General features: G+C 33.6%; 1 protein-coding gene across 7 annotated transcripts in view; it reads right to left on the bottom strand.

Moving 5' to 3' along the window:
- The window catches only part of STXBP5L (syntaxin binding protein 5L), a 379,589-nt gene that overhangs the window by 171,180 nt on the left and 181,945 nt on the right, over nucleotides 1–26,464 (bottom strand). For all 7 annotated transcript variants that reach the window (XM_019448501.2, XM_019448499.2, XM_019448505.2 and 4 more), the window contains exons 10-12: nucleotides 13,577–13,655; nucleotides 6,539–6,693; nucleotides 1,301–1,373 (exon numbers count right to left, since the gene is read on the bottom strand). In XM_019448501.2, the coding sequence (XP_019304046.2) occupies nucleotides 1,301–1,373; nucleotides 6,539–6,693; nucleotides 13,577–13,655 (307 nt within the window). The remainder of the gene's footprint in view (nucleotides 1–1,300; nucleotides 1,374–6,538; nucleotides 6,694–13,576; nucleotides 13,656–26,464) is intronic.

Here is a 26,464-nt window from a genome sequence, read left to right as displayed (position 1 = left end):
AGAAATACCATGTGATCTAGTAGTCCCACTACTGGGTTTTTACCCAAAGAAAACAAAAACACAAATTTTAAAAGACATATGCACCCCCTATAACAGCATTATTTACAATAACCAAAATACAGAAGTAACTTAAATGACCATTGATAGATGGATAAAGAAGACGTGCCACACACACACACACACACACACACACACACGCTGAAATATTACTTAGCCATAAAAACTAATGAGATATCACCACTTGTGGCAACGTAGATGGGACTGGAGGGTATGATGCTGAGTGAAATAATTCAGACAGACAAATACCATATGATTTCACTTATATGTGGGATCTAACAAACAAAATAAGTGAACAAAGAAAGAAAAAATTCTAGATTCATAAATACAGAGAACAATCTGGTGGTTGCCAGAGGGGCAACAGTGGCTGGGGGATGGAATAAAGGGGATTAAAAGCTATAAATTTCCAGTTATAAAATAAATAAGTCACAAGATTAAAAGTACAATATAGGGAACATAGTAATACTGTAATAATGTTGTAATGCAACAGATGGTGATTACATTTCTTGTGAGCACTGAATAATGTATAGAATTGTTGAATCAATATCTCATACCCCTAAAACTAATATAACATTGTCTGTTAAATATAATTCAATTAAAAAGGAAAAAAGATAGGGAAAATCAGTTTCATGTCTATCATCATTTAGAATGAAAATGTGTAACAAGAAGACAGTATTCATCAATTGCATCTACTTTTACTATGTAAAGGAGTCGAAAGCAACTCCAAGAGCAATATTTAATATTTGTTTCCATTGCCTACAACATGAGAAAGAAAAGAAAGTAAAAGAAGGCCTCCATTTCCTCTGCTTTTGAGCTCCTGCTCTCCTGTATTGTTGTTGCAGTAGTCCAATAACACTTTAATCATGTGCCATTTTCCATTAGTCCATAGCTAGCAGATGGCCATATGGTACATTGTACAAATTTTCATAACAATTGTTTTTGCTTAGGTTAACAGAAAAAATGTGATCCATTTTATGTGTCCTGAGTCTCCAAATGCATCTTTCCAAACATCAGGTGTTGCCTTAAAAATGTGTTACAATTTTCTACGTCTCCTAAAGTCTCCTGGTTTCGTTTTCATTATTGAACTAATTACATTTCTATAATTCTAGCATAACAATATTCCACATAAAGAATATTTACCATCTAACATACACTAATGTCAATTATCTATGATAACTTTCTGTATTTTCATTGTAATGAATAGAGTATAAAAATAGTGTTAATCTGTAAAGGAATAACTTACTTGCTTTGTGACAGATCAACTACAATGAGATCTTTCTCCAGAAGTACTACAACAGCATAAGGTTCTTGAAATTCTACAAGTAAAAATAAAAAGTGGAAGCTTTCATGTTTCATATATTATAAAATCATCAAACTTTCATTTCCTTTGTCTCCTTACAAATGTTATTTAAATGATTTCAGAAGACCAAAATATGAGCCACAGTAAAAAGTAACAAAACACTTTTAATTAAAAAATATTGTTGTTTTTCTCAGACTTAATGTTTAAGATCATTGCAGGAAATGTGAAAGTGAGAAGTTGCATAGAGTTAAATATTTCTCAATAATCATGAGGTGGTGATAGATTATTGGAAAAGAGTCTGTCATCTCTGTCTCACAAACATTTATCTTATTCTTCCATATCTTTCCATCTTATATCTGATTTCATGCATACAAGGAGACGTTATAAGAAAATAGTTCTGCCCTCCTGGGCTATGACATATTTCACCTCCCTGTGAAAGCAACATTCCTTATACTAAAAAATTTAATTTCTATTCAATATGCTTTAACAGGCACTTAAAGATTGCCTACTATGTGCCTAAGAGTATATACCTCAAAAAGGCAGAGAGTCTGAGGATAATCTGTGATTTTAAGTTCCTAAACTTTAACCCCTCCCTCCTTTCAATATGTTCCAGCAACTATTCTCAGAACAAAGGATATATGGAGAATAAAATTGACAAGGTCCTTATTCTCATGGAGTTTACATTCTAGGGATGTATACAAACAATGAAGAAGTAAATGAATAGATTCAGAAAGTAATGTGAGCCATTAAAAAAAATCAAGGCTTATGGCATAAGAAATGACTTTTAGGTCATGGAGAGAAACACAAATACCATATGATTTCACTTATATGTGGAATTAAGAAAAAAAACAGATGAACATATGGGAAGGGGGAAAAAAAACAAAATGAGGGAGAGAAAGAAACAAACCATAAGAGACTCATTATGACAGAGAACAAACTGAGGGTTGATTGAGGAAGGTGAGTGGGGGATGGGCTAACTGAGTGATGGGTATTAAGAAGGGCACTTGTTATGATGAGCCCTGAGTATTATATATAAGTGATGAATCACTAAATTCTACACCTGAAACCAATATTACACTGTATGTTGACTAACAGGAATTTAAGTAAAAATTTGAAAAAGACAAAAAAAGAAATGATTTATGGTTGGTGGGAGAGCACTAATTTAGTTACTGTGGTAAGGAAAGGCATTGTTTTCCATTTATAATACGGACTAATAAAGGAAAGGTACAATTAAAGTGTTCTCAATTTAAGAAGTAAAAATTTACAAAAACATCTTCCATACATATTTGATTCTCAGTAGCTAGAACAGGTGTTATATTACTATTTTTCATTTCATCAACAAAATTAAAGTCTAAAGAGGTTATGAGATTGGCGCAAATTTACAAAGCTAGTTAATTGAAAAAGCTGAAACTTTAACCCAAGTCTTCTGATTCTAAATTCTAATTTTAAATTCTGATTCTAAGTTTTCATTATACCAGCAGTTTCTACTAGCTACTTTAACAAGTATTTAATCCTAAACTCAACAATCACTTGGCAAGAATTTTATTCAGAGAATTCAAGTCTTAGTTGGAAAACCAGAAGAGATGGCCTTCACAGTCTTGAGAAGCTATAGAACCTATTTATAAGTCACATGCTATGAAAGAAAAACTAGAAACAAAACCCCCAAAACCGAGGAGTTTGGGTGGATGCAGTCTTCATACTGTTTGCTATTCAAACTGTTCTCAAACTGAGGCTTCCTCTGCTTCTCCCTTATCTCTTAGAGCTGTTTTAAATTTTCAACATTATTTTAATTCTTCTGAACCTAGGGTTTTATGGTTTTTTGTTTGTTTTTGTTTTTCAGTTGAAGGAACACTGGAGTTCTATACTACTACTTTCTTCTTTGTCTTCTCTTTAGGACAACCATTGGTTGGGAAGCAATTGCTACAAAAATAAAATAGCTGAGACACTGGCATGAATGAGCAAAATTCATAAATTTTTTTCAGTGGTTATATCTGCTTTATCATTTGAGATAGGTATGTTTCAGATTATTATTGTTTCTTTTAAAATAATAAAAACTGGTAGCAAAAGTTTCACCTTTGCAGAAGTACCACAGGTGAACTGTGGTAACCGCTGAATAAAAAGATTTCCTTAGGAGTCAGTTTAGGTTCAATTATGTGTCTATTATTTTTCAACAGTTTGATCTTAGGCAAATTCATTAACTTATTAGCTCAATTAAATTAATTCAATTTCTTTACCCATTGATATGGCAAAATAATAACTTCCTTAGACTGTTACGGAGATTAGGTGTATATGAAGATGCAAAGCCTGGCACATAGTATGTGCTCAATAGATGCCGATCATATCATTTTCTCCATTAGATTGGTTTATTTTTGAGCAGTCTTTTAACCCTAGTCCCCAACAAGGTGAAAGGCTCTATCATAATTACTACTTCTCCGAAGAGAAATGCATTATTTATGACACTTATAGAGGACCAGATACAGTTAAATGTAAATGTGAAACTGACGAATTCCAAGTGTAGTTGGTTAGTTACTCTGGGAAATACCCCCTGAGATAAGAGGCATTTGTGTTCTTTGAAAAATAAGTTGAATTGACAAATGTCAAAATGATTTATCAACATTAAAAACTGTTAATAAATTTATTTTAACAAATGCATAAGATTTATCATTATGGCTGTAAAGAAGATTGAAGTTCCATATTTGCTCATATGGAGTTATAATCAAAATACACTGTTAAGTGAAAAAAAAGTATGATACAGAATAGTACATAAAGTATGTTGTCATTTGTACAAAAAAGAGATAATGTAGACATAGATAAGTATACATACGCATATGCATAAACTTTTTGGGAGAATACATAAGAAACGTGGAAATAGTCGCCTCTTGAAGGGCAATGAGTAAAATTTTTATTATATACTAATGTGTACTGTAGGGTCTTTTCTGTCATTTTCATGTACTATTGTTTTAACCAGAAATAGTTATTCTCTTAGCCCCTGACAAAAATTCCATCCTCATTATCACTACTCTGAAAAACAAACACATATATGTGGCTTGGAAGTGATAATACATAGTTACAATATATTTATAACTTACTTAACATCATTATAGATTATCCTAACATCTCTACTAATGTGCATAAATTTGTACAAACACACACGTAAAATGTGTGGTTTGCATAGATCAAACACTATCAGTCTCTATTACTGGCATACATTTTTCTCTAAGCTCTTTAACAGGACGCATTTTCCTAAATTCAGCTTTTGGTCTTCTATTTGTTCTTTCTCCCTTTGTTCCTTTGTTCCTTTATCTTTCATTCTCAGAACTCCAAAGAACATCTATATTCTGATAATTCATAAATAAATATTAAAGACCTTTTGCCTCTCTTTTTCTGCTCTCTAAGCAATTTCTCTTTCCAAAAACAGTTATTGCATATGAAACCATTATTCTTAAAATATGTTATCTTTGACTCCTCTATCATGTCATTCTCTAACTAATTGGTGCCCAAATTCAGTAAGTTTCCTGTTTCCATTCTTATAGGTAGCAGTGTATTAGGTCTTGATCATTTTAATGAACATTTGGACAAATGCCACCCAGCTGTAATCTGGAATTTAAGATTTCAGTTTTTCTTCAGACCCACACACTCTTTTCTGGAAAATTTTACTAAAAACTTTGCTTTCTTTCATGTTAATATTTTCTCAAAATCCCTCTGTTGCTATCTCCAAATACCTCTAAAAGGCTTTCAATTTTTTCTCTTAAGTTGATGTCACCCTCGCAAACCTTACAAGTTCTAAAACCTTTACTCAATATCCTCTTCAAGTGCCAGGTCCTTCTTCAAAGCCTATCTAAATCCTTTTTCCATGCAGCTTTGCATGAAAATTTGTCATCGATTCTGACTAGCCTATAAATTAGTACATTACTAAAACCCATATAATTCAGCACTTAAGTGTTACATTTTTACTTAAGTCACAATTATCTCCCTCATCCAACCAGATTTTATGTGATTTGACATCAGAGATCAGTTTCATACTTCATCTATATTCTCAATAAGTCCTGACAGTACTGAGGCCACAGAAGCATCCAATAAATATTTGTTGATTAATTAACACAAGTAACTTGTTTGTCCCAGAAACCCTGGAAATAAAATGCCACACTGATATCTCATATCAATCTATCCCATCTTTAAATATGAAACTAAAAATTTTAAGCAAATCAACAGTTATAATAAAACAATTTATAGATATTCATAGTTACAAAGTATGCTCATTTTGGCCTTCCAATAATCATGTGGAGTCAATATTATTATTCTCTTTCTAAAAATGATAAGCCTAACTCATAAAATTAAAATGACTTACCCAAGTTCACCTAGCTAGTGACTGACAGGGCTAAATCATAAAGCCAAATACTGTGTCTCCAAGTCTAGAGTTCCTTCTTTTGCATGTTCCCTCTTAAAAAATTGTAGTTATATATATGCATATGCATATGTACTGTGTTGTTTTAATCATAAATTCATGTTTTACTTTTTATGTTTCATCCTCAATTTTTAGATTTTATTATTAAAATATTTCATTATTAGATTTAATTACACAGTTCACACATAAGTTGTTTTTATGTCTAAAAAAAGTCTTTATATTCAGGATGCATCTCTTCTCTCAAAGGCCCTTCTAATTATTCTCAAAATTGAAATAAATCACTAACCACACATCAGCAATCCTAGAGTAATCAGAGGTGCTGCAGTTGCATCTGAAGCAAAGCCAGATGTGAAACAGATGCAGTACCACCAGAGTTACAGATCACTGATATCAGGTAAGTGCTTTAACTTTGATTAGCACTGGAATGGATGGGTGGAGCTGGTCTAGGAGAGGCTATTAGGAGACCTCAGTTTCCCCAAGTGATTTCACCCTGGACCCCTATCGGACCCTCCCAGCTCAGCTTCCACCATCCTTATCAAAGTGTAAAGCACTTACCTGATATAAGAACCTGAAACTCCAGCACTGCTGTACTACATCTGTCTTACTTCCAGTTTGTCAAGTAGGTACAGTTGCAGAACCTGCTCCAGCACCTGTAGCTCAGTGTTGTACCACAGTAGATGTCAGCTGCCGAAACTAAAAATATTTAAGCTTAATTTTATTAGGACCTTATTTCAAAAATGATTTTCAACATTAATAGTTTCATTTTTGTTACTTACCATTTGGATAGGGCGTTTCACATAAAGTAAGGAATTCAACAATAGGATGATCCATTTCAAGCACTGTAATTGCTTTTCCATGCATGATGGTTAAACTTGGTCTTCTGCAAGCTTTGTCATAGGACAATCCACCAGAAAATATTATGAATGGTTCACTACATAGAAAAAAAAAGTTAATGAGATTGAGAAGTCCTTTAAAGTGATACGATTATCACAGGCTGAGCTAATGAACAAGTTTGGTGGGGATTATACATGATGTAATTTGACAGGGAGAAAACACCTTTCCTGGCCCAAAATACCTCAGCTAACTGACTTACTATTCTACCATATCCCTTTTTCTGGAGGTGAATTCTTACCATTAAAATTACTAATGAATCAGTCTAAAGGTGGTGAGGTGGGCTGGGGAAAAGACAGGATGGTTGAAGGGAGGTAGAAGTGCTCATTGACTGAAAAGGACATCTTCACATGTATTAGTTGATTCCCAAAATTCTGTATCACTACCATTAGAATATTAATGTATGTTAGTTTATCATATTAAACAGTTGGCATGTGGGGTCCAAAATTCCTAAGGGACAAGAGAGGCAAATTTCAATATAAAATGAAATGCAAAAGTAGCAATCCCACAGTGGTAGAAGGTACAAAAATTCTATGTAATGGATTCTCTGTGGGAAAAGAGTTATGATAAAAAGATGGAAAAAACAAAACAAAAAAATGTGTTCTCAATTTTACCTTGGGTCAGCCAGTTCTATTTAGCTAGTGAAACTAACATCAAAATTTTAGGGCATGGCTGAGATGACTATAAAATATTACAGGTTTCAGAAAGTTATGAAATAGAGTCATAATTTTTCACTTTTCTCAAAGTAATATCTATGTTTCTAGTTTATATATAAAAATAAAATATGTTAATGAAGTATTTTCAATAAGTAAATACTAATAGAAAATATTCTTCTCCAAAACAATTTTTAAAAAGAACTAGACACAAATTTTACCAAATTCTTTGAGAACATATGCTTCTCTAAATAATTCACTTCCATTTATTCACCAAAGTATCAACTAGTTTCTAGAAATCACTCCATAAATTTCCCTTTCTCTTTCATTTTGTACTGTATACATAGTATCAAACATTACCAATGGAACATTTGCTAATCTTATGCTGGCTCTATAACAACAACAAAAAGAGCTTTTAAAAAGGTTTCCATTAATACTTACATATAAAATGTTTATACTAATTTTTATTTATAATTCTGTCTTGATGTTTTAACATAAATATTTAAGTTGTAAGCTAAACAAGAAACAGTGCTCTAACTTATTTTTTATTTAAATTTTTTCAATGTTTACTTATTTTTGAGAGAGAGAAACAGAATACGAGTGAAGGAGGGACAGAGAGAGAAAGGAAAACACAGAATCTGAAACATGCTCCAGGCTCCAAGCTGTTAGCACAGAGCCCTATGCGGGACTTGAACTCCGGAACAGCAAGATCATGACCTGAGCCATAGTCGGACACTTAAATGACTGAGCCATCCAGGCACCCCTCTAATTTATTCTTCTTGAGTCTTATATCAGTTGATGTGAGTTAGTCTTACCTCAGTAATCTGGCATATTAAATTACCAACCTAGCAAAGGCAGTATTAAGCAGCAAGTTTTTTCCTATAAAATAAATGCTTAATTATTAAGATTTCTCTCCAGATTTAAAAAATCACTTCTAATGAAATGAGTATGTGTTTTTGCACCTTTTTGTGTTGCTTTGTTGTATAACAAATATCATGACTTGGAGAACATATTACCTTTTCATATGTATCGAGCTTAACTGCTCCAAATATTAATAACGCCATAAACATCGATTTTTTCCATATAAAAGTATAAACTCTCATCTCCTAGTACTAATCCAAATAAAGGTTAAGAAGCAATTTACTCTCCCTTTTTTGGTAAGCACATTGGAAAATATGTCCTTTCTAATATTGGAAGAAAGCAAAACCTTTTCTGCTCTTATTATGACTCTGCATCAGAAAACATTGGGTCTAGGGGCACCTGGGTGGCTCAGTCTGTTAAGTGGCCGACTTCAGCTCAGGTCACGATCTCGCGGTCCGTGAGTTCGAGCCCCGCGTCGGGCTCTGTGCTGACAGCTCGGAGCCTGGAGCCTGTTTCAGATTCTGTGTCTCCCTCTCTCTCTGCCCCTCCCCTGTTCATGCTCTGTCTCTCTCTGTCTCAAAAATAAATAACACGTTAAAAAAAAATTAAAAAAAAAAAAAAGAAAACATTGAGTCTAAAGTTAATTGCTGATATACATGCACTTCTCTATAAAAAGTTATTTCCTCAGGACAATGCTCAGGAAACCACTCATAAATAATTGCACTAGATACTTTATTATCACATTAAATTCTCATAAGTATAATCCTCATTTCATTAATGAGGTTAATACTAAGCAACTAAGCAAGAAAAAACCCAAAAGAAAATGGAGATCTGTAAGATTTCAAAACCTATTCTCCTAAACAATGATCTATACTGTCTATAGCTGATAAGGAGTCTGGGATTAATGCAGGTGAACTTGTTCAGAGTCAAGCAGCTATGAAGAGGCAGGATAAGGATTTAAATTCAGACTCCAAAGTCCATGTTTTTCACTTCTAATGTTTCTAAAACTGTGGACATAACTTCATAAATGTTCTGGAAAAAGTTTTTCATTTAATAATTTGACAAACACTTGCAAACCACATCTCCCTTTTGAAATTTTATAATTCAGGCCATATAGTAAAGATTCTAAGAAACTGTGTAGTAAAGAATTCAATTTACTTCTATATAATGCAGCATTTATCAGATCTCTCAAATGAATTTGATTACAGATTCCTATTTTTTCATGAATATAGTTAGTGATCAAAGGGACACAATTTGGTAAATGCTATATCACAGTAAACTTCCTCCTTTATTACTTAATACAAGTGTTTCTTGGTATACTGACCAGATGGATTATTACAAAATAAACAGCTATATAATTAACAGTGTCTTTATACATAAAGACAACATTAATACAAATTAAAATTTTTGACAACTTGGATAAATTCCAAAGGCATTATGTTGAGTGAAAGAAACTAGGATTAAAAGGTTATGTAATACATAAATACATTTATATGACATCTCAAAAAGACAAAACTATAGTCATGGAGAACAGATTACTGGTTGTTATGGGTTAGGAGGAAAGAAAAATGTGGCTATTAGGAATAGCATGAGAGAATTTTAGGGGTATGGAAATGTTCTGTATTCTTATCATGATGGTGATTTTCAGGCATCTATACATGTGTTAAAATCCATAGTACTGATTCCAAAAGAAAAAAGTCTATTTTACTGCACAATTTGTAAAATAAATATAATATAAAAAAGCATTAAAATTTTGTCTCAATGAAGATAAACAATAACTTGTGCAACATAACACATATTAAAATAACATTTGTTGAATATGTATAATGTTCCAGGTGTTGTATGAAGAACTTTACTTGCTGTATTGTATTAAATCTTTATGATACCCCAATGAAAAAACTATTATTCTCATTTAACAGATGGATATACTGAGGTTTAGAGAACTTTACACATGAAGTCCATCAGTAGGTGGCCATGATAAAAAGGGATCAAAAGACTAGCAGAAAGTAATTTTTATTAACTGCAGAGAATTTGATAATGCTAGTGGTAGCAGGTAGAAAGATCATTATTCCTTTTTTAGAAGAGGATCCATTTAGTAAGCCTAGAGACCATCAGGGTTGGGGTACCAGTAAGCAAATTATTGACTGGGACCAGTGATTCCTAAGCACAATGGTTGTTCATCCTAGAAATGTAAATAAAGCCAGTATGTGAATGGCTGATCTAAGATAAATTAAGCAGAAAACAAACCCCTTGCATCTGCTACCTATGCAATCCTTTAAGAGGCCCTATTGCTGCAACATATTTGATAGAGTCTTCTTAACGTTCCTGCTCCTGCCACAGCCATCCCAATTTTTGACTTCACAGTTTTTACTGCATACTGGGTGGAGCAGAAATATAGCTATGTATTTTCATTTCCAGACTGTGGCCCATTTTGCCATAATACCTTTAAGCATTCTTAACTTAAGTGCTCCTCTGCTTTTTAGTCTTCTTGTGTTCTGAACAGTGGAACCACTGATTTTAGATTTAATTTAGATATTAAAAATACTACTTTTTAATATTGTAATAATCACAACAAACACACAATGTACTGAGTAAAGTACACAGTAAGTGGGATGGCAGTAATTATTATCTACAATATAGAATTATTTCACATTAGAATCTGAATTATTTCTACACAAAGTTGGATTACCAATTACTAGAATATATCATTAGGATCAGTGGAATAATTTTAACAATGTGAAATATCATGGCTTTGATGATGAGAATCATGATAACTTCTTTCTATCAGGAAATCCATTATGTGCCAGTCATCAAACTTATGACAGTACAAACTTTATGCATAATTTCATTTATTCCTCACAAACATCACAATGAGATAGGTATAATTGATGAGGCAATTAAAGTTTAAAAGAGTTAAATTTCAAGACCACATAGCTGTCTTACTCCATTTGGCAAGGATCTTTTTTTTTTTTTACTTCTTTTTTGCTTTTTGGGTTTTTTTTTTCTTTTTTGAGAGACAGAGTGCAAGTGGAGAAGAGGAAAAGAGAGGGAGAAACAGAATCCCAAGCAGGCTTTGCGCTGTCAGCACAGAGCTCGATGCAGGGCTCAAACTCACAAACCATGAGATCAAGAGTCAGATGCTTAACCGACTAAGCCACCCAGGTGCCCCCCCTTTTTTTTTTAGTTTTTAGGTTTACTTTTCTTTCTTTCTTTCTTTCTTTTTTTGAGAGAGAGAGAGAGAGAGTATATGGCAAGGATCTTAATAAGTATCTTACATTTGTCTTGAAATCCTCATTCCTAAAGTATCTTCTCTTCATGTTCACCCTTTCCTCTCTTTGTGTGCCACCATCCTATCATCACTTAAGCCCCATCTCAGGTATTTCTTTTCCCAAGAAGAATTTTACTGATGTCTCTTCACTGTGCTCTTCCCCTCTCTAGGCTGGGTTAGATGTCCTTTTGTTGTGCTGTCATAAATGTACCTCGCATGTTACATGTAAACCACTAGTTTATGGCCTTACTTCCTCTACTAGACCATAATAGATTCAAAAGCAGGCAGTATTCTCTTTCATTTTAGTACACTAAACAAGTTGCACAGTGTGTAGTATGTAGTAATAACTAATAACTAATATATATTTAATAATAATATATGCATATATATCAATATATATCAATATATAGTATATACATGTTTCCATATATAACATGTACATATGTTTCCATACACATAATACCTATGTAAAATGTTTCCATCCCTAATAATTAAATTTAAAATGTTTTAAGACTTTAATTATAAGAGTACAAAACTGTGGTCATTTTTACTACTTAAGCATAGTAACATTTGGCTGGACTAAAGAAGTATTAATCTATCTTATGTGTGGGGAGGTACATAAACTGTCATAAAAATATACTCATTAAAAACATATCTATCTATATAAACATATACGCCATATATGTTTATATATATAAACTCACTAATTAAAAATAGCCATAATTTTATACTATTAATTCTTTCAAAGAGCAGGTATAAGCAAACATTAAATGTGATGAAATTGAGGAGGGCACCTGTTGGGATGAGCACTGGGTGTTGTATGGAAACCAATTTGACAATAAATTTCATATTAAAAAAAAAAAAAAAAGAAGGGGCGCCTGGGTGGCTCAATCCGTTAAGCATCCGACTTCGGCTCAGGTCATGATCTCATGGCTTGTGAGTTGGAGCCCTGCATCCAGCTCTGTGCTGAGAACTCAGAGCCTGGAGCCTCTTCAGATTCTGTGTTTTTCTGTCTGTCTGTCTCTGTCTCTGTCTCTGTCTCTCTCTCTCTCTCTCTCTCTCCCCCTGCCCCGCTTACACTCTGTCTCTCTCTGTCTCTCAAAAATAAATAAACATTTAAAAAAATTTTAAGGGGTGCCTGGATGGCTCAGTCGGTTGGTTGTCTGACTTCAGCTCAGGTCATGATCTCCCGGTCAGTGAGTTGGAGCTCCGCGTTGGGCTCTGTCCTGACAGTTCAGAGCGTGGAGCCTGCTTCGGATTCTGTGTCTCCCTGTCTTTCTGCCCCTCCCCTGCTAATGCTCTCTCTCTGTCTCAAAAATAAATAAAAACATTAAAAAAATTTTTTTTAATTAAAAATAAATAAAAATAAACATTAAAAAATAAATAATAAAAATAAAAAAATAAATGTATCTATAATACTGAGAATACATTCCAGTGTGAGCATATAAGTAATATAAAGTAGTATTGTCCAACTCAGAGTTAAAATAAAATTAAGGTTTAGGCAAGAGTTGTAATTATAATAATTCTGAATGAGAATATTACCACTAATAATTACTGGAAGTAAAAAGAACACTGTTGATTTATAGGATAAGACTGCTATGTACACATGATAAAACTTTATTATATACTATTATTCAATTTTTTGTCTTAAAATTGAGTACTATTTTAATATGTTAATATCTAATATACATCAGTGATTGTCTTTCCATCTAACTATAATCTTTCTAATTTCAGCATGTAAAATCCTAAAGTACAGAGACTTGGTTATGTATTTAATTCTATCATGTAAAATGCTAATAGGTATGTTTCGTTTCTGCTGAATAAAATTGAATGGTTGCTACTTGTAATGTGTATGGCCCAAAGGTCCTACTTTGTTAAAATTAATTTGCATAATATTCATCTGAATATTCATCGAAGGTTAAAATAATTGGCAGTTGCTATTTGTAATATTCATAATAACATCATAGATATTCCTATTAAACAATAAGAATCATTATCATCAATGAAGAGGATATAGCCCATTAATATACTTACATAATTATGTAAAACTTTAAATAATACATAAACATTAAATGTTATTTGCCTTTCCTGTCTCTGTTTTTATATAATCTCCTATATTCCCCAAAGTAAAAAATGCATACCTGTTTCTACAGGTCTTGTATTCTACTTTAAGAATTGGCTTACAAGACTCAGATTTTCTTCCTTCTCTTTGACTTTTTCCTAAAGAAAGAAAAAGGATTTTGTTAAATCATATTTAAATTCTACTCATCCATGATAATTTCAAAAGTTTGACTAAAAGAATATAAAGAAAAGGGATAATTTTGTGTTTTGCATAGTAGGATAAACACAGTTCTATGCATCCAAACATATGTGTTGAATTTGTATACAATTTGTTGAATCCTAATAAAGTTATTTGTAAATTTGTCTCTGTATTGTTTTGTATTCTCCATGTATAAATCTCGTCTCGTATAGTTATTTTAATTAACTTTTAAAATAAACAACTTTAAAATTGAAGACATATACACATACATACTCTTCTGCATAATGAAATGTATTATTATGAAAATCCATACTTTCACATGCAGAAAGATTTGCCATTTAAAACTTATGATAGACTATCAAAATAATTGTATTTTTGTCAAAATTCATGTAAGGGAAAGTCCAATACACAAAGAACACAGATGGCACATTTCAATGATATACTATATTTGCATAAAAATAGTGTCTTGTAGGGAAAGGTTTATGTTGTTTAGACTCCATGGATTTTGCAAAATGATAAAAAAGAGTAGGAAATGGACGTAAAGCTACTTCTACATATAGCATTTTTCTAGTTATGCTTTTGCTTATAATTCTATGTCTCATTTTGATAAAATTGATGATTTTGAAGTATGTTTCTTTTTTATTTTAATAAGTACTCTTATTTATTCTTGTATTGCTACAACTGTTTATAGACACAGATACCTATTATGTAGAGAGATGTTTATGTGCATTTAAGTTTAAATTTTCAGGACAGCTTCAGAATGACACAGTCATAATCTAAATAGGATGTCAACATAGTTTTATTTAATTTGTTTAAAGGGCAGGGTATCAGCATACAACATACCTTATCTGCTCCATGGCATGCTTTCTAAATTTGCCTTCTCTTTCTTTTACCCTATGTCAACTAAAGAAGCAACCAATAATAAAATATTGGTCATGGGGCATTTGGGTGGCTCAGTTGGTTAAGCATCAACTTCACCTCAGGTCATGATCTCACAGCTCATGAGTTTGAGCCCCACGTCAGGCTCTGTGCTGATGGTTCAGAGCCTGGACCTGCTTCAAATTCTGCATCTCCCTCTCTCTCTGCCCCTCCCCTGTTGTGCTCTGTCTCTCTCTCTCTCTCCCCCAAAATAAATAAACATTAATTTTTTTTAAATATTGGTCATAATCATTCACATTATAAAAAAAAGATCGGTTAAGCGTCCAACTTTGGCTCAGGTCACGATCTCGCGGTCCGTGAGTTCGAGCCCCGTGTCAGGCTCTGGGCTGATGGCTCAGAGCCTGGAGCCTGTTTCCAATTCTGTGTCTCCCTCTCTCTCTGCCCCTCCCCCGTTCATGCTCTGTCTCTCTCTGTCTCAAAATAAATAAACGTTAAAAAAAAAAGATTTTAAAGTATCTGTATTATATATAAAAAAGAATTGCTGACATGATATGTAGGTCATGATGCCTTAAAAAGAGAGAACTTTGGCTCAGGAACTCACTCTGAACAGTAGTCTTAGCGGGGAGGAACAGGTGGTTGGTGATTACTGGTTTGGGTAACGTGGTAATAGAGAAAACTGAAAGAAATAACACTATAAGGAAAGAGACCCATTCTCCTCAGTTGATATCTTTTTCCTCCATTGTTTGTCTAATAATTGCCAATCCATTAATTAAATCAAAACCGTATATTTGCAGTTGTTTATATATACACGTATATAGGTATGTATGTGTATATGTGTGTGTGTATGTATACACACACACACACACATATACATAATGGAAACAATTACTGTTTTTCAATCAATATACATCAGTATCATGCACAGATTTCAGTAAAAAGAACAGTATCTTAATTATTTACTTCAATTTCCAACTCCAAGAATTAATTTTTGGCTGAAGGTTTTCAACTTTGATTATATTCATTGCCTGTCAGTAATTGAAATATGCTTATATGTCATGTAAAAAATTGTCATAAAAAATTACATTTATTGCTACTCTTTATGTTCAAAGTACTATACTAAATGGCAGGATAAAAAGGAATAACCATCAAGATGCTTAAAATTTACTAGCTTAAGCAAAACAAATATAAAACTGACAATATGAGGTACCATAAATAAATGAGTAATAGACATGAAGTGTTGAGAATAGTAGGAGTACATGAAGCAGTAGTTAAGAATATTATGGCTTCACTTTATGACAGAGAATTTCCAGATGACTTTCTAGAAGCTAGATTAAGCATTATAAATAGAACTTGGGAGTCCCAGTCCAAGATGGTGACATAGGAAGACCCTGAACACACCCCTCCACAGACATACCAAATCTACACCTACTTATAAAGCAATTCTTCCTGAAGAACTGAGGGCCGATTGAACAGCTTATGTACAACAAAAAATAGACCACAAAGAGAACAGCACAAGAGAGGGAAACACAAACAAAGGGAACCTTCACCCCCAAAGCTGTGAACTACAGTGGGGAGGGGTAGGACTAAGGGACAGGAAGCAGACTCATCTGTCCTGGGGCATAGAAAAAAAGTTATGGTTTAAAAGGGCAACTAGAATATAATGGAACCAGCCCTAGAGCACTGCCAAATGGGAGGGGGACTGAAACTCTCTTAGGGCTAGAGGGACTGGCAAGCTCCACTGTCTATGATAGCCCTCCACCTTGATAGTAAAGATGGGGACAAGGGGGCACCTGGGTGGCTTAGTCGGTTGAGTGGCTGACTTCGGCTCGGGTCATGATTTCGCGGTCTGCGAGTTCGAGCCCCGCGTCGGGCTCTGTGCTGACAGCTCAGAGCCTGGAGCCTGTTTCAGATTCTGTGTCTCCCTCTCTCTGACCCTCCCCCGTTCGTGCTCTGTCTCTCTCTGTCTCAAAAATAAATGCTAAAAAAAAAAAAAAAAAAAAAAAAAAAAAAAAAAAAAAAATTAAAAAAAAAAAAAAAAGATGGGGGCAGGGTCCAGGTGCCATAGCTGGTCTGCCGCCTCAGCAAAACCTGGGCCCCTAGCACATGCCAGCCCTTGATGACCTGGGACAAAGATAAAAGCCACAATTTAAAAAAGCAACTAGCATATAGGGTACCTGGGTGGCTCAGCTGGTTAAGCGTCTGACTCCAGCTCAGGTCATGATCTCATGATTCATGGGTTCGAGCCCTGCATCGGGCTCTGTGCTGACAGCTTGGAGCCTGGAGCTTGCTTCAGATTCTGTGTCTTCCTCTCTCTCTGCCCTTCCCCCATTCTCTCTCTCTCTCTCTCTCTCTCTCTCTCAAAAATAAACATTAAATTTTTTTTTTTTAAAAAGCAACTAGCATATAAAAGACTCCACCAAATGTCATGGAAGCTATTGAAACTCTCCAGACAGACAAGCACCATGGTTTACATTCCCCTCTCCATCTTGAAAGCTTGCACAAGAGCAGAATCCAGGCACCCTAGCTAGCCTACTACCTCAATGACTCTGGGCCCCTAGCTCACACTAGCTCTAGCTGTTCCACCAAGACAGCACCACTGTGGTGCACACTGGAATACTCCTTATCAGTGTTCACTACAGTTACAGCCCTTTTGCCAGAGTGATACATGGGCAAAGCACTCGAGAACACTCCAGGGCCAGGCAATGTTGACTCCAGACAATTCACCAGGCACCTCCTGCATGGAGCACCCTAGGACCACCATCCCTCCCTCTGCGTAGTTCACATTCTTCCTCAGTTCCAGCCTCTCCACCAGGGCTCCCCCTGCATGGATCATTCTGGGATACCCCAACTTGTACCAACTTCAGCTTTAGCCATCCTGCCAGGGCGCCCTCAGCACAGAATGCCCCAGGAGCCCCCTCCTCTCCATCTTGCACCCACTTCAATTTTAACTATCCTGCCTGGATTCTCTCTGTGTGGAAAGCCCCAGGACATCCCAGCTTGTACCCACTTCAGCTTCAGTCTTCCTGCCAGAGTGCATAATGTGTAGGGTCCCAGGATACCCCCTCCCCCAACACAACTTATACCCACTTTAGCTTCAGCTGTTCTGACACAGCACTCTATGTGGAGAGCCCTAGGATCACCCTGGCCCCCACCCATTTCAGCTTCAGCTATCCACCAGAGAGATCCCAGCACAGAGTGCCCCAGGACCCAGGGTACACAATAGCCATAGCTCCGGCCAGCTAACCAAAGTCACCAGGCACTTAGTCTACACAGGGGATGGTAATACACAAGATCATTCCTTCAAGTTTAGAAGAAGTAGCTGTTTCACCTAACTCACAGATACAAAATTAAGCAAAGTGAGGAGACAAAAGAATATGTTTCAAACAAAAGAGGAAAACAAAACTCAGAAAAAGAACTAAATGAAACAAAGATAAACAACCTACCTAACAAAGAGTTTAAAGTAATGGTCATAAAGATGCTCAATGAATAGGAGAGAAGAGTAGATGAACTCAGTGAGAACGTTAACACAAGTTTAAATATATAAAAAAAGCATCATCAGAGTTGAAGAAAACCATAACTGAAATGAAAAAATCCACTAGAGGGAAGTAACAGTAGATTAGAAGGTGCAGAAGCAATCTGAAAGAAAGGGCAATGGAAAGCACCCAACCTGAACAGCAAAAAGAAAAAAAGAATTGTAAAAAATGAGGATAGGTTAAAGGATACCTGGGACAAAATCAAACAAACATTCTCATTATAGGCATCCCAGAAGGAGAAGAGAGAAAGGGGCACAAAACTTACTTGAAAAAAAATGATAGCTGAAAATTTTAATAACCTGGGGAAGGAAAAAGACATCCAAGTTCAGAAAGCAGAGTTCCAACAAGATTAATCTAAGAGGTCCACATCATGACACATAAAAATTAAAATGTCAAAGATTAAAAATGAAGGGAATTTTAAAAGCAGCAAAAGATAAAATAAAATTCTTTTAGAATGTATTCACACTTAAGTGACTATCAAATTAATATAGACTGCTATATACTTAGAATATTATATATGAAACTCATGGTGACAACAAACCAAACACCTGTAGTACATACACAAAAAATAAAGAGAAAGAAAACCAGTAATTACACTAAAGAAAGATGTCAATCACAAAGAAAGAGAGCAAGAGGAGAAAAAAGGAACAGAGAACTACAAAAACAGCCAGAAAACAATGAACAAAATGGTAAGAGTACATACCTATTAGCAATTACTTTAAATATAAATGCTCTAATGCCCCCATCAAAAGACATAGGGTGGTGGAATAAATAAAAATACAAAATCAACCCATCTAAATGCTGCCTATGAAAGACTCACTTCAGACCTAAAGACACATACAGACTGAAAGTGAAAGGATGGAAAAAGATATTCCATGCAAATAAAAGCAAAAAAAAAAATGGGGCACAATATTTATATCAAACAAAATAGACTTTAAAGCAAAAATTGTAATAAGAGACAAGAAGACACAATGATAAAGGGGTTAATCCAACAAGAGGATATAGCAATTATAAATATCTATGTAGCCGACACTGGAGCACTCAAATAAATAAGGCAAATATTAACAGACATAAAGGGAGAAATTGGCAGTAATACAATAATAGTAAAGGTCTATAACACATGACTTACATCAATGGATAGATCAGGCAGAAAATCAATAAGGAAATGGAGTCTTTGAATAACTTAACAGAAATATATAGAACATCCCATCTAAAAACAACAGAATATACATTCTGTTCAAGTGTACAAGAAACATCTTGAGAACAGATAACATGTTAGGCCATAAGACAAGTCTCAATAAATTTAAAATCATATCCAACATCTTTTCTGACCACAACAGGATGAAACTACAAAATTAGCACAAGAAAAAATGTGGAAAAAACACAAACAGATGGAGGCTAACCAACATGCTACTAAGAACCAGTGGGTCAATGAAGACATCAAATAGGAATTTTAAAAATACATGGAGAGGAATAAAAATAAAAACATAGTGGTCCACATCTTTGATGGAGTAAAAGCAGCTCTAAGTGGAAAATTTAGAGCACTGTAGGCCTACCTCAAGCAACAAGAAAAATCTCAAATAAATAATCTAACCATACACCTAAAAGAACTAGAAAATAAAAACAAAGCCCAGAGTGAGTAGAAGGAAAGATAACATCAGAAATAAATTAAATAGACTAAAAAATCAATAGAAAAATCAATGAAACCAAGAGTTGTTTATTTAAAAAGGTAAATAAAATTGATAAACTTTAGCCAGACTCATCAAAAACAAACAAACAAAAAAGAGAGTGGGCCCAAATAAACAAAATCAGAAATGAAGGAGGAGAAGTAACAGCTGACATTGAAGAAAAATACAAAGGATTATAAGAAACTACTACACAAATTATATGTCAACAAAGTGGACAACCTGGAAGAAATGAATAACTTCCTAGAAACATAGAAACTCATAGAAATGAATCAGGAAGAAATATAAAATCTAAAAAATCTAAACAGACCAATTAGTAGTAATGAAATTCAACAGATAATCAAAAAAACTTCCAACAAACAAAAGTCCACATCCAGATTGATTCACAGGTGAATTCTACCAAACATTTGAAGAAGAGTTAATATCTATTCTTCTCAAACTATTCCAAAAGATAGAAGAAAAGGGAAAGCTTCTAAATACACTCTGTGAGGTCAGCAATATCCTGAAAACAAAACCAAAGACACTATGAAAAGAAAACTATAGGGCAAGAGCCTTGATGAACACAAATACAAAACTTCTTTTTTTTAATTTTTTAATGTTTATTTAGCTTTGAGAGAGAGAGAGAGAGCATGAACAGGGGAGGGGCAGAGAGGAGACACAGAATCCAAAGCAGGCTCCAGGCTCTGAGCTGTCAGCACAGAGCCCAATGCAGGGCTCAAACTCACGAACTGTGAGATGGTGACCTGAACCAAAGTCAGACGCTCAAGTGGTTGAGCCACCCACGTGCCCCAAGATATAAAACTTCTTAACAAAATATTAACAAACTGCATTAGCAACACATTAAAAGGATCATTCACCATCATCAAAATTTATTCCAAGAAGAATGCAAGGATGGCTTAATATATGCAAAACATTCAATGTGATACATCACATTAACAAAATGAAGGATAAAAGTGATAAGATCATATCAATATATGTACAAAAAGTATTTGATAAAATTCAACATCCATTCATGATGAAAACTCTTAACAAAATGAGTTTAGCGGGAACATACCTCAACATTATAAAAGTGATATATAACAAAACCCACAGGTAACATCATGCTCAATGGTGAAAAACAGAGCTTTTCCTCTCAGATCAGGACAAGGATGTCCAATCTCGCCACTTTTTAACATAGTACTGGGAGTCTTAGCTTCAGCAGTCAAACAAGAAGAAGAAAATTGTTAGCATAAATTAATTCAGCAATGTTGTGGGATACAAAATTAATATACAAATATCTGTTGCATTTGTATATACTAATAATGAAGTAACAGAAAGAAAAATTTAAAAAAAATCCCACTTACAATTGGACTGGAAAGTATGAAATATCTAGGGATAAACATAACCAAGGAGGTGAAAGACTTATACTGTGAAAACTATAAAACAGTGATAAAAGAAATGAAAGATGACACAAATGGAAAAATAGCCCATGCTCACGTACTGAAAGAATATCATTAAAATATCCATACTACCCAAAGCAATCAACAAATTCAATGCAATCCCTATCAAAATGCCAATAGCATTTTTCACAAAACTAGAACAAATAATCCTAAAATTTGTATGGAATCACAGAAGACCCCAAATAGCCAAAGCAATCTTGAGAAAGAAGAACAAAGCTAGAGGTATCACAATTCCAGATTTCAAGATTTACTACAAAGCTGTAATAATCAAAACAGTATGGTACTCACAAAACAAAACACACACACACACAAAAACACACACCAAAAAACCCAACAACAAAAAAATAAAACAACACACATAGTCCAAGGAACAGAATAGAATGCAGAAACAAATCATGTTTATATGGTCAATCTATGACAAAGGAGGCAAAAATACCCAATGGGAAAATGACAATTCTCTTCAAAAAATGGTGTTAGGAAAACTGAACAGCTACATGCAAAAGAATAAAACTGTGCTACTTTCTTATACCATATACAAAAATAAACTGCAGATGGATTAAAGTCCTAAATGAAAGACCTAAAACCATAAAACTCCCACAAGAAAAGATAGGCAGTAATCTCTTTGACATTGGCTTTACCAATATTCTTCTAGGTACATCTCCTCAGGTAAGAGAAACAAAAGCAAAAATAAATTATTGGGACCACACCAAAATAAAAAGCTTTTGCACAGTGAAGGAAGTCATTAACAAAATGAAAAGGCAACTTACTTAATGGGAGAAAAATATTTTAAAATGATGTATCTGATAAAGGTTACTGTCCAAAATATATGAATAAATTATATAACTCAACACCAAAAAAATAAATAAATAAAATAAAACCAATCTGATTAAAAAATACGCAGAGGACTTGAACAGACCTTTTTCCAAAGATGACATACAGATGGCCAACAGACATATGAAAAGATGCTCAACATCACTAATCATCAGGAAAATGCAAATCAGAACCACAATGAGAGGTCACCTTACACCTGTGAGAACAGCTAGAATCAAAAAGACTAGAAATAACAAGTGTTGGCAAGGATGTGGAGGAAAACAGACCCTACTGCACTGTTGGTGGGAATGTAAATTGGTGCTGTCACCATGGAAAACAGCATGGAGATTTCTCAAAAAATTAAAAATAGAAATACCATATGATCCAGTACTTCCACTACTGGGTTTTTAGCCCAACAAAACAAAACACTAATTTGAAAAGATATATGCACCTCTATGTTTATTGCAGTATTTACAGTAGCAAAAAATGGAAGTGTCTATCCATAGATGAATGGATAAAGAAGATTTGGTGTATGTATATATGGTCTACTATATAATGAACTATTACACCTCCATAATAATAATGAAAAAAGACACCCAATTTGTAAATGGGCAAAGGAACTGAATCAGTGTGTCACCAAGAAATATTAAAAATGACAATAAGCACATGAACAGATATTCAATATCTTTATTCATTAGGGAAATATCATTTAAAACCACAATGAGATATTATTGCATGCCTACCAAGATGGCTATAATAAAGATAGATATTAACAAATGTTGATAAAGATGTGGAAAAGTTGGAAACCTAATACATTGCTGGTAAGTATGTAAAAGTCTAAGGACTCTGGAATACAATTTGGCGGTTCCTTAAAATGTTAAATAGGAGTTGTCATTTGATCCAGTAATTCGATTCTTAGGTACATTCCAAAGAGAAATGAAAATATGTGTCCATATAAAAGTTGTACGTAAACATTCACAGAATTATTCAGATAGTCAAAATATGAAAACAACCCAAATGCCCATCATGTGATGAATAGATTAAAAAAATGTGGTATATCCATACAATGGAATATTATTCACCAATGAACAGAAATAAAATACTTAAATTTGCTATGACATGGATGAACCTTGAAAAGATTATGCTAAGTGAAAGAAACCAGTCATGAAAGACTACATTTAATAGGAGTTCATTTGCATGAAATGAAATGTAGTCAAGTCTACAGAGACAGAGGAACACCAGCAGTTGCCTAATGATGGAGGACTAGTGATAAGATGACTGTTAATGAGTATGGGATTTCTTTTGGGGATGACAAAAATGTTCTAAAATTAGATTGTGTTGATGGTTGCACAACTCTGAATAAATGAAAAACCACTGAATTGTACACTTTAGTGAATTGTGAATTACATCTCAACAAATTTGTATTTTTTAAAAAATAGAAGTTTAAGTTCTTTGAAGTACAGCATTAAACTTCAGAACAAACTATTTTCATCACTTATATCTCAGGATTTCTAGTTTAACAAAGTTTTGGGGATCTTTAAATTTACCTTGTTTTTATGGTTGCTAGCTCAATGACATTTAAAACACAGTACACACACACACACACACACACACACACACACTCACACATGCATATACACACACACTTAAATAAATTTCTTTCATTTCAGTAAGAATTTATTTATTTCAGCAAGAATTGTTCAGGGCATCTAATCTTCCAAACCATCTATAATAGACCATTTCTCTTTGTTCAAATAATTTTCCTATTTTCATGTTTATTTTTGCTATACATATGTACATCTGATTTTTAAAAACTGTTATTTTTCTTGGGAACAAATTGAATTTTGAATTAATATGTGGGAAGCTAACATCTTTATAATATTAACTCTACCCATGCATACATAGGGTATGTTTTTCATTAAAGTCCTCCTTATGTCCTTTAGTAGAAATAATATCTCACTGTTATTTTACATTTACTTCAGGGATTCTTATGGATGCTATTTTTTTCATGGTTGTAATCATCCACTTTATTTTGTTTTGTATACAGAATTCTCATGTTATACTTAATAGTATTCCTAATTAGTTTTTATTTTTAGCTGTGCAATTACATTATCGAAAAGTAATTGTAATTTTGAACCCTCAAAACTTTTAAAAAATATTTATTTATTTTTGAGAGAGAGACTGAGAGCAAAAGCAGAACGGCAGAAAAAGAGAGGGAAACACAGACTCTGAAGCAGGCTCCAGGCTCTGAGGTGTCAGCACAGAGCCCGAAGCGGGGCTCAAACTCAAACTATGAGATCATGACCTGAGCTGAAGTTGGACGTTTAACCGACTGAGCTGCCCAGGTGCCCAAAACCTCTAACCTCTTAAATATCATAATTCTTTTTCAAGTCTAATTACATTACATATTGTTTTCAGGAAAATGTTAAATAATGGTGATAATTGTTGACATCTCTATCCTGTTTCTGAGCAACAATGTCACTATTAAGGATTAGATGGGATTTAAGATCATATATGTAGATTGTGTACGTGTGTGTGTGTGTGTGTATGTTTAGCTGAGGGCATTGTGATTGAAGAATACATATGTGAAATCATTAAAATTTACTGTGAAAGAAAAATAATATCTGTAGTACTAGTGAAAACCAGCTACAACAAGGACAATGTCACCACAGTGCTAACCTCAAGTAAAATAGGTACTAAATTAACCTTGTTGGCTGTGGCCACCTTCCCTCTTTTCCTACTACTGTCCAATATGAGTTTCAGACAAAGCCTACTTTTGTAGTATAGAAAATATTGATTTGTAGAAAAATAATAAATCTATATATGGTTTCCCAGTTTAGGAAACACAATGGCTAAAGAAAAGGGGGGTAACAAAATTATATTCTATACTATATTCAACATAATATCCATAATATGCATTATACAGTCCAAATTATTAGATATATGAAGAAGCAGAAAAATTTGAGTCATTCTTATGAACAGAGGCCATCTTCAAGGGGAAGCATATTTTGGTTTCATCAGACAAAGATTTAAAACAACAATTATAACTAGACTCAATGTTTAAAGGAAAGGGAAGGGAAAGGAAGGGAAGGGAAATGCTCATAATGACTAAACAGAGGAAATCTCAGCAGAAAAATACAAAATATAAAAAGGTAGCAAGTGGAAAAATATATAAAATAAAAATAACTTAAGGGACTTAATAGCTGAATGAAGATTACAGAGGAAAAAGACCAATGGGAATTATCCAATTTGAAATTCAGAGAAAAAATGATTAACAAAAAAATGGAGGCTCAGAAACATGTGGGACAATACCAAAAATTCTACCAGACAGATAACTAGTGTTCCAGAAAGAGACGTAGAGAGAGGTTGGAGCAGAAAAACACATTTGAAAAAATAAAAGCCTGAAAATTTCCCCAATTTTGTGAGAGATATAAATTTCTAAATGTAAGAAGCTCTGTAACTCTTAAACAGAATGAATTTGAAGAAGAAAACTCTAGGCATATCATAGTCAAATTATTGAAAATAAAAGTTATAAAAATTTTGAAATTAGCCAGGGGAAAACAACAAATTATATACACGGGAACCAAATGTCAAAAACACCACACATTTCTCATTCAGAAACACTGTAAACCAGAAAATAATGGAACATTTTTAAAGCGTTCATTCAGCACCTTAAAAACAACACACACACATATACAAACTGTCAACCCAGAAATTTACATGCATCATAAATGTGCTTCAAGAATAAAAGAAAAAAAGAGAAGAGTTTTTAGATAAAGGAAGGTAAGTGAAATGCCAAATGATGTTGCTGTATCTTCAAGAACAAATGAAATTACAAAACTTCATAAATACAAAATTATATTAAGAAAATTATAAATAAAATACAGAATATTTTCCTTCTAATTAAAAAAATACTTAAGACTACTTAAAGCAAAAATTACAACAGTGTATTTAGAACATATATAACTATTATAATAGTATAAATGTAAATAAATATATATGATTATGAAGCTTCTACATTTTTTCATAAAGTGCTACAATGTTAACTCTAATTGACTGTGAAAAGTTAAAGAAGTATACTGTAATCCCTAGAGTAACTGATCAAAAAAATGTCTTAAGATAAAATGCCTACATGTAAATTAGAAGGAAATTCTAATAAAAACTTTCACATAATCCAGAAGACAAAAAAAAAAAAAAAAAAAAAGAACAATGAAAGGAACAAAAAAAAAACCATCGGACCAACAGAAAACAAATAACTTGGTGTGCCCAAATCCAATTCAATCAGTAATTACATTTTATATATATACATATATATATATACTTTTTTTTAATGTTTATTTATTTTTGACAGAGACAGAATGCGAGTGGGTTAGGGGCAGAGAGAGAGGGAGACACAGAAGCAGAAGCAGGCTCCAGGCTCTGA

The sequence above is a fragment of the Panthera pardus genome, unplaced genomic scaffold, assembly GCF_024362965.1.
Source record: "Panthera pardus isolate Hobbes unplaced genomic scaffold, ASM2436296v1 HiC_scaffold_16, whole genome shotgun sequence".
In the NCBI taxonomy this organism is placed as follows: domain Eukaryota; kingdom Metazoa; phylum Chordata; class Mammalia; order Carnivora; family Felidae; genus Panthera; species Panthera pardus.
This window is presented reverse-complemented; position numbering and strand designations above follow the sequence as displayed.